This window comes from Plectropomus leopardus, chromosome 19 (assembly GCF_026936395.1).
Source record: "Plectropomus leopardus strain MGB_pleo_1.0 chromosome 19, ASM2693639v1, whole genome shotgun sequence".
Classification (NCBI taxonomy): Eukaryota; Metazoa; Chordata; class Actinopteri; order Perciformes; family Serranidae; genus Plectropomus; species Plectropomus leopardus.
The window spans coordinates 21,387,195-21,401,127 of record NC_142194.1 but is presented as its reverse complement, the minus strand read 5'-3'; the positions used below and the strand labels follow the sequence as shown (position 1 = coordinate 21,401,127).

The 13,933-nt window shown below is 41.6% G+C and overlaps 1 protein-coding gene across 2 annotated transcripts in view; it reads left to right on the top strand.

The window, feature by feature from the left end:
* The window catches only part of cpped1 (calcineurin-like phosphoesterase domain containing 1), a 55,824-nt gene that overhangs the window by 17,256 nt on the left and 24,635 nt on the right, over positions 1–13,933 (top strand). For both annotated transcript variants that reach the window (XR_015774926.1, XM_088069708.1), the window contains exons 3-5: positions 5,174–5,346; positions 6,166–6,291; positions 6,458–6,590. Coding sequence is in view for 1 of the 2 variants with exons in the window: in XM_088069708.1 (XP_087925834.1) it covers positions 5,174–5,346; positions 6,166–6,291; positions 6,458–6,590 (432 nt within the window). In the remaining variant the exon portion in view is untranslated. The remainder of the gene's footprint in view (positions 1–5,173; positions 5,347–6,165; positions 6,292–6,457; positions 6,591–13,933) is intronic.

Here is a 13,933-nt window from a genome sequence, read left to right as displayed (position 1 = left end):
GCAAAGATATTATGATGCCAAGCTTTCAGGCTGTTCTTTGGTATAGGCAGCTGGGGACCTCTTTGTCCTCCTGTCTCCTCTCTGTCTCCTCTCTGTCTCTTTGACTTCATGCTTTAGTAATTGTAAATTTACAGCTCACAGCAACTTAATACGATACAGTCTTTGGCTTTTCTATGACAGTTAATCTCTGCAAAATATGTTATTGCACATTTCTGATGCATCATTAGCATGCATTACCTTGGAGGGGTGGGGGTGTAACTTGCCTTGTTACTATATTATGTAAACTTTGTTGACGCCCTGAACTTCTTGCCAAACCCTGTTTAAACTCAGAAAAAAAGGAACAAATAGATGATTAGTGTTACACAGCCAAATCCAATATGATTGCCATAATTCTGGGGCGGGCACTGAGCCTGATAGACATCTCTCTGACACCTGCGACATGTCAGCGCGTCTCTCATATCACATCTCAGTCTTAATAGCAGTCATAGTACTGATTTCCATCTGTTTTTTGACGGCAACCTCCACAAACTGTCGGCAAGTGGAAAATCCAAACTAAAATTATTTTGTTTTAACTCTGCTCTAAGGATTCTGCTCAGGACATTTTCAGTTTTATAGTGACAGTACACAGGATGTTACAGTTTACAGTACTTTGGATGCATATTTTATTGTAACAAAGCTTTGCGTGTGAGAGGTTGTGGGATGCATTTAATATGACTTCATCCGAGCTCCCACCTTGTCATGAACTGTAGGCCAGTGCCGCATCAGCACAAGCTGTCAGCGCCAGTACTGTACAGGCTCGAGTTAGTCACATACACAGAGGTCCCCTACACGCTGGAAAATACAGTTGTTTAAGTGTAGAAAATGTATGTGACAGCAAGACCCCACACACCGAGGCCTGTGTGCAGTCTGGATTGAGAGAAGTGCTTACAGTGTTGGACAGGCTCAAGGAGAACCTGCCAAAGTCTGCTGTCAACATTTGAGAATCATAGTGTTGAAATCTCATTAAGTGAACGAGGCCTTTCAGTCAGAGCCCTGGAGAGAGCGCAAAGCCACATTGTGTTTTTATTTCTGTATACACTGCTCTGTACATATATTGCTTTTTCCAAAAGAGGGAAGCAGGGTAAGAAAATGTATGCATGAAACATCATTTTTTCATACAATGAGCCTTCATTATGTATCCTGCTTATTTATGAAATTAACTAACCTGCAGCAGTTAATTACTCTTTTGTGCATGCTGACTTTTTCATGCCTCTGCACTGGTGATAGCTGTGGCCAGAGGCATTGTATTTTTGGGTTGTCTGTTGGTCAGTCCATCCATCCGTACCATCGTCTCATTCTAATGAATGTAATATCTCAAGAATGCCTTAAGAGAATTTCCTCAAATTGGGCACAAATGTCCACTGGGACTTAAAGATGAACTGTTTAGATTTTGTTGGCCATTAGTCAGTGGAGGTCACTGCAACCCTGTCCTTCGCATTCTAGTGGACGTAGTTTCTTGAACTTTTCCGGGGAGTTTCTTTAAATTTGGCACAAACATCTACTTGAACTCAAAGTTGAAGTGATTAGAATTTTATGGTCATAGGTTAAGATCCCCATGCCCTTGCAAACATCCCATTTTCGTTAATGGGATATCTAAAGAACACTTTGAGGGAATTAACTAAAATTTGGCACAAACATCTACTTTCAGTCAAGGATTGACTGACTAGAATTTCGTGGTTGAAGGTCGATGCCGAGATGGAATGGAATTTCTTCAAATTTAGCGCAAAGGTCCACTTGGACTCAAGTGAACTGATGAGAATTGGGAAGTCAAAGTTGAAGTTGACTGTTACTTTGTCTGTTGTATTCTCGTGAATGCAATATCTCAGAAACGTCTTGTGGGAATATTTACGAATTTGGCAAAAACATCCACTTTGAATTAAGGATGAACTAATTAGAATTTAGTGATCGAAGGTCACTGACCTTGTGTCCATCTCAATCTTGTGAACACAATATTGCATTATTTTGGGATTCCCTTAAATGTGGCACAAACGTCCACTAGAACACTTTTCTGGCCAATGCCCAAAGTCATATCTCTGATCAGATACCGAACTGGTGACACTTATCTTGAGACTGCACTGATTAAATAGATCTTCTGTGCTACCGGGGGTAAGATGTGTGTGAACCATTTATTTTTCCAGACACTGATGTAAACTGTAACTGCAGCTTGACTGGTGTGCAGACGCATACAGCTGCAAAATAAGCAGTCTACACTTTCCAACTGCATCAAGATGTATGTATCTAAACAACCCTCAAAGATTAACCTGACAGTGCCTTGGTCCTTACTGTCATGCCCACAACCACTCCCCATTTATCTAAAGCAAGGTGTCTCAGATGCAGATTGATGGTGCACTGTATGGTGGAGGATTGGTTTACGCTGTGTACTGCTGAAGGATGATTCATGGAAATGTTAGCGGATGGCTGTAGTTGAGGGCGGGCAGCTGGAGGTGTGAGGAAGCAGAAGGCAGCGCAGCGTCCCTGCTACTCTCTGTGGACAACAGTGCTGTTTTCTTCACATTTATGTATCCAAAAAAAGTCAAATGTGGCTGCCTGGTCTCGTTGAGCACCACCCTGCTTTCAAAGGCACTTAATGACATACATTCACACTTGGATGGTGTCAAGCATCAAACATGTTTTCTGTTTTTAGCCAACAAGGTCCCTTTTAGATTTATCTAAGCTCGTTGGAGAAAGTGACCTCATAGCAATAAAAAACTCCACTTGAGAATAAACGGCTCAAATCTGTCGAAATCCAATTGTCTGTAAAAGCCGGGGGAGTTGAGAGCTATCAGCTGCAACAATTGCAGCAGCATTTCAAATGACAACCTCTGTGCCCCCGACTCTCGGTCCAGCTTCATTAGCATGGCTGCCTTTGTTTGTATATAATTGTGGCTGCAGTCAAATATTGTGATTGTGTATAATCAGTCCACATTGTTGTGGCCTCGGCTGTCACTGTTTTCCTTCAGACTAGTTTCAGACTGTCAGCTCCCCGGAGCACAAACTAGCCATCATCCACTGGACACCCCTTATCTTTTTATTTATAATCATTCATAACCACAGACTGTATAAGCAATGGACATAGCTACCATGACATCGCCCATTAGTTTGTGGACTCGTGTAAGAAACCTCCAGTTTTACATTTTGGCCATTGCCATCTTTGCTTTCAGAGCCAGAAGTGACCATATTTGAGCAAAAGGGAGGAACTGTGGCGCTGTGCATAAAAGGTGCAAATGTGGAATCGTGGAGACAGAATTGTCTTGCAGCGAAGGTAGTATTAACGCCAAATTAAGGTCTGTGTAAGAGGAACAGCCAGCAGGAAGGGATCAGAGACAGCAACCACTTTGCGTCCACATTTCTTGCATGCTGGAATTCTTTTGTTGAGGACAGTGCACTGTTCATTATAGGGATATCCAAAATGAGCCCAAACAGCTGATTTCAACTTTTTCAGGCAGGGATGAAGGGTGTTAAGGGGCGATCACACTGAGACCTATCGCGCCAAGCGCAGCCATTCCAAAGACTTGGTAGTGCATCTAGAAAAACAGCTGGGATCGCCTGTGGTGCGGGGCTGCGTGTGCATGGCCAAAAGTGACATTGACCAGCAGTGCGACTCTGCGCCTTTAGTGGAAAAGTTGAAAAACTTTTAACTTTTATGTGCGCCCAAAAACCAGAAAAATGTGTAGCGCAGCAGCAAGAAATGAGCACTGGTATATTGTGAAACAGGTATACTGCTGGACCCTATGTGACGTCAGCATTCTGTTAGGAAAAGTGTGTTTTGTTCAATTGTTAATGGCACAGTTTCAATACTTTTCTCAATTATTATGGTTTATTGACTTCCATAAACGTTTAGCTTAGGTTGTACAGATTTTAGGGATATGAAGCATTTAAAGATAAGTAATACCATCACAATAAGCAAAAGCACCAGCGAAGGCACCAGAGGACTATTTCTGATGCAGAGTCCAAAGGGATCTTAATGTTGTCACGATTCATAATTGGAATGATCGTAAATGTCACAGAACACTTCAAGGTGTCCTGTTTTTTATTAAGACATGTTGTAAATTATCGCTTCCATATTGCGTCCCCAAGTAGTAGATATTGACCGAGAGACTTACTGGAGCAGCTCAACTAATTACAAGATTTACCCTCAGGTGTCATCAGCCCGTGTTCAGCTCGCCAATCAGCTGCAATACTTTATGACACGGCTGACTGTGAGTGGTGATCTTTGAACACTTTATAGCACTTATCTCATTGTTCTTGTTGAAATACAACCTGTTTTTATATACGTGTGTTACACAGAAGCTCTCCAAACCTGAGTCGGGGCGCAGTAATCAAAGTGTCACACCGAATCTGTTTTACATAACAAAAAATAAGCCGTCGTGTCTCCTTTTGTATCTGAGCTCCTGTTTGTGTGTTTGTATTGACAATTTGAAGCCTGACAGGCCAGCTTAATTATAGAAGAGAGACAAGTGAAAACGTCGTTTTACCTTTTATCTGTGCTGCGTTTTAACTCGGCATTCTCTTGCTCTGTCATGCTCAAGATGTTCTGACGGGAAACGGCTCTTATGTAATGAGTCCTATCCAAACATCCAAGGAAACGTTTGCTCCAAAAGTAGGCCAGTAAAATAATTACTCAGATGAATAAAAGAGGGAGAGGAAGGAATAACTTAAGAGCTGATAGCTTTGTTTGATATGCTTTCTAAATTATAAATAGGCTCTCTGTCTTATAGACACAGGGACGGCTCGTCCTTCAGCATTTTAACACAAACAAATGTTGTAAAACCAATCGCTTTGTGTGTCTTGGACCAGCGAAGCAGTTTGCGGTAAAGGCTTCCACCGCTCATCATGTCAGTAACCATGGTGATATACAGTCGAGCTGGACAGACTATTGATCATTTTCTGGGCTGTCATCGTTATCATCGAAATAATCCCCCTTCCCTCAGGCGGCTCTCACCTGTAGCACCCTTCACACTCACATTCTGACAATTTTCATCAACATTTTATATCAATTTCTCTCTCATTTGTCTAGGTAAGATGTTATACGCTAATATCATTAATCAAGCTTTGATTTTCCTGATTTTGTTTTTTCTGTGTGGGTGTTTGAAACCAGCACATGGATAAAATAATTTCCCCTTTCTTCCCCCAGACACCCCGTTCAGAGAGGGTCAGGAGCAAGACCTGAAGGCAGCCTTGAAGGGGACGGATCCTTCCATACCGCTGGTGTTTGTCAGCGGGAACCATGACCTGGGCAACACCCCCACTCCCAGGTCTCTGGAGCAGTACTGCAGTGCCTGGGGCGACGACTATTTCAGCTTCTGGGTAAGCCCACACAGAAGAACGTTCAGCCCCTTTTAGCCAAATCCGATATGACAGGCATAATTCTGAATTGGGTACAGCCCTAGTTTGCAGCTATCTGAAAGAAGAATAGCGGCTGTAAATGTCCAAAATAGTGAAAACAATGAGTTCCAGGAGTTCGTTACCCTCGGAGCAGAAGACGAGATCAGCCATTATATAACAGCTATATTGAAATGTAATGTCATTGTCATTGTATATAAATCACTGCTGGGGCGTATGTTACATGTCACACCAGAGGCCGAAGCTGTTGTGTTTAAACGTCACACCTCTTTTGGTTCCATGATGCCAGCATGCCATCTTAAATCAGGCACTAAAGCGACATGATGCCGTCTTTCTTTGATATTGTGTAGAAACACAAAGGATTCTTAAAGAAGGGACTTTGTAGCGGCTCTCTAACACCGTCTCTGTAGTATAAGGGCAATAGTTTGCACTCGACTGGCATCACGTAAAATCTGCTCAGCATTTACATACATATAGGCCTACTTTCATCCACAGAGTCCTTTTACATACACTGAAACCCACCTTTAAAGCTGTACACCCCCCTCAACTCCAGGGCTCTGCTCACTCCGCCCCTGTGATGATCTGTGTAGAAGCAGAAGTTGCAGAATTTTTAAAATGAGATGATATGTCGTTGATCTCCTGTGTTTGTAGACAACAAAAATGCAAGTGTGGTTTAAAGAAGCACTATAAAAATAACCCTTTGTTTCAGTGTAGGTTGTTTTTAAAGTTTAAAAGATGAACGAGGTATAGGTCCCTAACATCTCCTCTATCCTGTTGTCTCAGGTGGGCGGCGTCCTCTGCCTGGTTCTGAACTCCCAGTTGTTCTACGACGCCTCGGCTTGCCCTCATCAGAAGGAGGCCCAGGAGACGTGGCTGGAGGAGCAGCTGAGCAGAGCCTCGTCCTCGACGGTAATCGCCAACATGTTTCTATTCTCGTCTGATTTATGAAGACAGATAATGTCTCCCTTTTCACAATGTCTAGACATTTTGGGTAATTGCTGCAGCCATTTGACACAACAATTGAATTTTTGTCTTTGGAGATCATTGACGAACCCTCACATTTGTCTCTACTCAGGAACCCAAACCCAAACACGTGCTGGTGTTCCAGCACATTCCCCTGTACCTGAAGAGTCCTGATGAGGAGGACGACTACTTCAACCTGCAGAGGACAGTCAGACAGAACCTGCTAGACAGGTTCAAGAGGGCAGGTAGGACAGCAAGGCTCATTACACCTGTTTCCTCGACTTGCTATGTTACCTTGCCAGAGTTCGGCAACATTTACTATCAAAAGAAAAAAATATGTTAATTTCAAAACCCATTATTTCTATAATGAAGGTAACACACAGGGCTAGTTGATTAATCAGATTTCATTTTCAGTTACAATTTTGACATCCCTCAATTTTCAAAACAAATAATCAAGATACAAGGATTTTGTGTAGCTTGACAAGTCTACTAATAATGGTCCCGTTTTGTCTTTTATTTTGTCAATAAAGTGCACCGCTTCCCAGCGGATGTGCTCAGCCCCTCCCCAAAAGGTCCAAACAGAAGTTAGCGACTTCTCAGACCCTCTTTGAAACCTAATTTCTACAGCGAATGACAAATTGAGTGACTTATTCATCAGGGTAAGCAAGAAATGTATTCAGGAATAATTTATTGTATTTTATTCCCATGCATGCTGTGCAGAGTAATCACAATCTACTGTGACCAAATCTGACTGAAGGAAAAATGTTGTTCTGAAATCTGAGAGGTGACTTTTTGCAGGAAAACTATGGTGGAAAGAGTTTTCGAGAGAAGTGCTGGGAAGAGCTTGTTTTTTGGAATACAGAAAGTGTAGCTTCTTGTTATCTGAAAGATTTTCAATGTCATGGCTGAATATTTAGCTGGTTTTGACAATGTGAAAAAGTCTTCAAGATTTCAGAACAAAACAAAATAATAACAGACTAGTGAAAGGTAAGGAAAAACATTTAATTTCTCTGTAGGGATCATCCGGAGACCTAAAATAACAATCTGACCCTGATTATTGGCAAAAAATAAACACTTGTTGTTGACATAAACCAGCGGTGCACAATTGCCTGTAAAGATTACATTGCAGCCTGTTGCAGCGCTCTCTCTCAATACTGGACTATTTTCAAACATTTGTGTTCCTATCAGTCTCTCAGGATAACATGAGGATGTTGGATCCAGGTTCAAAAGTACTATAGTTTATCTTTAAGTCTAAATTCGTGTTAAAAGATCACTAACAGGTCTAAATGGGCATCCCTTAATGTTTTACTACATGGTAGTTCATCTTCAGTGGACTATTTCTGACTATTTGGTGCTTAAACTTTGCAGCGTGGCAGTGCCCATGCACTATTAACTGTTCATTTTTCCACTGAGAATTTTCCCTTTTTTGGAGTTGGAATGCAAAGCTAACCTGGCTGGGGAGACCAGCCACCACTGCTGAGGTCTGACAAGATTCAGAGGAAAAGGTGCCAGGACATAGATGTGTGACGCACATTTTAAGTGATGAAATGTCAAATAAAAATGTTTTGAGGCTACACATTCTCACAAATGCAGAAGAAAAAATAACTTTAGGGCGACAACAATGATAAACAATAATTAAAATGATGACCTTTATGATTTTCATAAGTATTTCATGTCCAAAAAGGACTTAAAGAACGTGAATACTTATCAAATCCTACCCCCTTTTCTAAAATTAAAATTTTTAAACAAAGGTTAAAAAACGAAATTACATTTGTCCTCCTTTCTGCTACATCAAGGACATATGGTGTCTAGGGCGAATGGGTTGGGCACTTTGTTTCTTTTTTTGTTTTGTTTTGTGTGTGTGTTGTTTTATTGTTTTGAAAGTCAAGCAGCTTCCAAAACTCTAAAATCTCAGCCCTATACTCTCTAATGATGGGTTTTGTCTGCTGTGAAGTAGTCTTTAATTTCTTGTCTTAATACCTCTCCGCTAATTTTTCTGTTAAACCTGCTCATTTCCAGCATATCTATCATAAGCACAGTTAAGATCCCAGCACAGAGGATTAATGTGCCATTAGCCAGAACCACAGGAGGAGCCCCAATTGAATTAATTAATGCATTCAGTCACTGTAAGGAGAATAATTCCATAATCAGAAGCCATTGTTGTCGGCTTATAACAGTCTGATACAAGAGTATCAGGCCGGGAAACTCTCACAAGGACAATAAGTCTTTAAGAACGCACACACATGCACAATATCCGTCCACTTGTGCACGGCTGATTGACAGGATGGCTCATACGGACTCATGCTTCTCAATCATGCATCAAGGTGACTGTCGGGTGTTAATTTCATTATTCCAGCTTGTATTTAATCGTGTTTTGGTCTGATGACCTCTCGCTCTCATAACTGATTGCTCCTCTGAGGAATATGTTTAAAGATTTAAAGGGCATTCCGTACACGCTTTATATATGCGGGAAGGTCTTACTGTATGTGAAGAACATCCACCCCTGTTCACACACGTCCTGCCGCCAATTATAAATTCAGACTACATACTGCACTGTATGAACTATATACAGGGCATGTACACGGTTATTAATAATTGATGACAGACATGCTGCCGCGCGCTGTAAAGCTGCGCACATTACACGACTTTCTCATGTTTCTATGCACATATGTGTAAGTACACGATGTGGTGCCTCCAATTACTGTGAGAGGAGGGATGTGATTCGGATGGTCTGTGATTTATCATGTCGTATTTTACTCATCGCCTCTCTGTCCCATACGATCCTGTACATAACGATGGGCTCAAGCAAAATGTCAAGTATGAGTCCTTGATTTCTCTGGAAGTTTCTGCTGAGAATTTCAATGTTACTGTAAAGATCGAAGGAAATCCAAGAGTAATATGTGATGACCGAACTAAGGGAATCAAACAAGTTGTTACTGGACAATAGAGCCTCTGTCTGTCTCTTAGTTCTGTCTTCTCTCCTCTGATCCCTCGGTTTTTCTTTCACGCTCCCTCTGCTCTCTCCTTCATCTGCTACAAGGAGTGTCTTGGTTACTGATGCTGTGACGTCTGAGTCTACTGTAGTGTGTCCTGGAGGCAAAAAGAAACTGACTGGAGTCATCATTGTGCTCTGTGACAACTTATGATCGAGCTGGGATTATACATTTCGCATTACATTTCCATAAGAATATATTATAATATATTCATGTGAGAATGGTGAAAAGTCATGTGTTTTGTAGCATTGATAACTGGATAAATGAGACTTGGATAACACTGCACGAGTTCTGTGAGAGTTTGTCATCGGCTGTTTTGATATCATGCCCCAGTCTAGGGTTTGCAAAGTGCATAATAAGAAGTGAAACGGAGAATGTGAATGTGAAAAACACTGAGCAATTTATTGCTAAATCACAGTGGATATGAAGAATATCTACAACAATCAGCATCTGCAAGCGCTGTGAATAACAACTATATGAAGCAAGGATTTAAGGGTGAACCAAGGCCAAAACAACAAACAAAACCCACCTGTCCTCCCCAGAGCGCTGCCTAGCCCTACAAACAAAAGAAGCAAACAAAAAAGACAATGCTAAGCCAGAGTCCATAAACTACATAAAAACTTGAGGTGTTCAGCTTCAGCAGCTTCCCCCTACAGCTTTGTGAAATACTAGTACAATTATTTACAGTATTTAGAGAAATGTTAGCATGGGGCTATTAGTATGCTAACGCATACACAGAAAATCTAATTAGCACGCAGCTAATCAGACAACAAACAAATACCACTGTAGCGACTACTCAGCTCACTTCTCTGACAAAATCACACAATTTACTACCAAAGCATAACTTTGGCTTACCAGAGCATTAGGTAAGCCAAGGCTCTAGATTAGCCAGGCCAAAGCAGCGACTTCAGGCAGGGGTCACCCCGCAGCACCTGGAGGGAAACAAAGATCCTAACAGAGGGAGCTCTCACTCTCATTAAAACATGAGCACTGCCAAACAAAATATACAACACTAGCACAGCCAGCAGTAACATATAGTTTTATAGCTGTGAAATCTTGGCCCCAATCAATCTATAGCCCCTTATACACCATCTGTTCAAGGCAGAAATATTATGCCACCTCGCCCTTCAAAAGGCACAATCAAAGAATCTGGGGACAGACTTTGTCTCACCTTTAAGCTGGCAGTGAAGCTAATAACAGCGTCAAATTTAGGTCTGTGTGTAAAAGGGACAGCCAGCAGGATGGGACCACGGGCAGGACAGGTGTGTTTTTTGCAACTGACCACAAATCTGCAATTTTTAACAAAAAATAAGTGGTTTGACAGCCCAATAAACTCAAATAATCTTTGTATTTTCACTAAAGTGGGTCAACCTCCACTTCCCATATATGGAAAAAATATCCCTGTGGAGAAATTGGAGGCTTTTTAGAGGAAAAAACAAAGCAAGCAAGGAATTGCAGAAAACTAGGATTTATTATTTACTGCATATTGAAGAGAAACGAGCACCAGGGCAAGTGTGCGGTGAGGGGCCTCTGCTTCCTCTCATCCGTGCGAAATCATGTCTCTTCTGGACATACATCGGCTCTTTGCGTTACGTTATTCATGCATCATGTCTCTCCCGTATTGGCCTGTCTTCGCCACTGAGATCTGAAGCCTCCAGATGTGCTCTTATACTCTGCTGATCATTACTGTCATTACAGGAAAGGGCAGCGTCGTTAACCTCTCACACACACACATACACACACTTCAGTTCCCAGTCACAGGAACAGTTATGTATCGGCACTATGAAGCATGAATGTCATTTTTCTGCTGAGATTTTCATTAAGTAAGCAGCTGACAGGGATAAATCTCTATGTGTGTTTGTGCTGGCAGCTCTCATATCACCGTCCCTGGAAGACAAATGTAGTTTTATCAACAGTGGAAGGATTATGTGTTCTATAGTGTAAGAAGAATTTAGTTTGGAAAGCTCTTTATGATACTTAAACAGTGTTTCTTTGTACCAAGAACACATGGATGTTGTTCAAAAAGGATATCTTTTTAGTTGGCTGCCACAAACTTCTTATTTTAGTAGAAGTGAAACCGCAGCCGGTGAGAACAAAGAGGTAAAATTGGACAGCTTTCCTTGCCCTTTGTCTTGTAATTTAAGATTTAAGACAGAAAGCTTCCTTTAATTGCTCAGATGTGTCTTTGGCATCAAATCATTGTCATACACACCGTTGTGTGTAACTCCGACCACTCCAAAAGTGTCTTTCTGTGTTTGCAGCCGAGGATCGAGCTCAGCATTTGTGAGGTTGTCATTGCTGCAACCCCCCACCACTCCGGGGACGTATGATGGAAATAGAGAATATCGTCCCCTGCAGACAAAGAAATACATTTAATTGATTTTTTTTTCCCCTCACTGAGGTATTTCTCATTTCTCTCCCTACTCCTTTTTCTAGGGAGACGTTTGAGTAATTGTGTTTATTTGGTACATGTTTCTGTGTGTGTTTTGCATATAAATCGTCAGGCAGCGGTGCATTTTTGTATGCATGATATATTCTATGCTGAGTATCTATATGTTATCTCAGCAGCACAGGCGCACATAGCAAAGGTGGGACACCAATTAGTCTTCCTGTGGCTCATCAGAGCAAGCGGTTCCACCCAGGGAACTGTTGACTGCATTTCTGCTCATATTAATGACACACTGTCTCTGCGTGATGACCCCCTCTTGGGCAACTAGACTACGTGCTTCCCCTTTTTTTTAATTGCACTAGCAATTACTATGGTTTGTGATTTGACAGTGATTTGGATGATAGTCAATATGGCCTTTAATTGTGCTCTTGCTCTGTGTTTAATATCTTTTTGAGTTAAAACAAAAAGAGCTGATTAGAAAAATACATGTCTCAAATACTCAACAGAGTTTCGATGAGTTTTTTTTGTTGTTGTTTCTCTCTCTAAATTCTGACTTCTTTGCCAGTCTGTGAATGCATCACAGGCAGTGCACATCATGAGTTCGTTTTTTCCTCGGCAGCAGTTTGTGAGTCACAGGATGGATTATTGATCTGTTGAGCAGTTAGAGCCCACCAGTGAAAGGAGCTGCTGATGGGAGTGAATGCAAACTTTTACGTAAGTTTCACCTTCAGTGCGATTGACGTTCAGATGCTCCGTCTGTGCCTGGAGTAGAGCTTGGTTAAAGTAATCGATTCTTCCAATTCAAATCGATCTGAAGTGATCATATGAATGATCCGATGTGGATTCATAAAATCCCAGACCAATCCTCTTAATATATGCCTTTCAATTGTGAAGCTTTAACCCCCTTATCTCACTGGTAAAAGATAAGCCCCAGTGCTAAATTATAAAAGACAGTAGTATTAAAAAGATCCGACATTACCGGCCCTTTTATCTGCAACTGTTTGCTTGCTTTTTAACATTGTGGTGTAATTAATATCGCGCTGTAGCCTCTCTTACTGCTGTGTGCGCGTCGGGGCTGATCCTCCACATTCTTTCATCCACCGCCTCTAACATCATGTTTTTGTGCATGCGCAGTGTGCAAGCTGAGCTAGCAAATTGTTGCAAACAAGCTAAATCAACAGCAGCTGTTTATGTCAAACTGTTTATTTTGCTGCGTATCTTAAATTTACCAGCAGTATGTTTACCTGCAAGCGGTGGATTACCTCAGCAGCAGAGGGAGGCGGACAAACTTTATTCAGTGTTTATTCGTTTTCGAAAAAATTATCTCTTTGTACAATTAACAGCATTAGTTCTCAGAAAATCTCTTTGACTTTTAAGCAGAATTGGTATTGTAAATGAAATATCCCTGATCGAATCAGAATTCAAAATGGGACGTGGTAAATCAAAATCGAATCAGGAAAGCGGTGATGGTGACACTCAGCCCTTGCCCAGAGTATGCGCTGCACTCAGATTGTGGTGCAGTGAATAACCGAACGGTATTCAACATTCAACAGTGCGCCTTATGAATGGTCCAGCTCCGCAAATACATCCATGTATGGGAAACCTTGTCAAATAAGCTTGTGATTTATTTGTTGCTTTGCAAACTGTTTTGACAACCAGTAAACAAAACAACAACACAACTTGTTCTTACTTCTCTGGGGATATTTACTACTTGGTAGAAAACTTTTTAGTCAGTACAACAGAGCCAGTTTGTTGGTAACAATCACACAAAGCCCAAAACACCCTGGAGGAAGTTCTTTACTGTTATCGTCTGTGCTTCCTCGTCACTGTCATACCCGTAATCACAGTAAATAACGCTCTCTTTGCCCCAACCTATGCCAAGCTTCCAGTGTAGGAGTGCAGCCAGCAGTTAGTTACTGCCAGCAGAGGAAGAAAGATGTGTAAAAAACTGTAGGTCGCCTGCTTGTTGAGGAATTTAGAGAGAGCAGGTTTTTTTACGCACATCCAGAATTTCTTCAGAGAAGATTGAATTGCTGGAGACCGGTGTCTCCTTTCCGAGAGGCGAGCAGAAATCCCAGCAGTGCTCTCAGCCTCTCTTCTCCTCGTAGATGGAGGACTGTAATTAGATTTCTTTCCTCCTCCTCCTCCTCCTCCTCCTCCAAGGTTAATATCCTACATTCAGGATACTTTCATACAAACAAGGCCA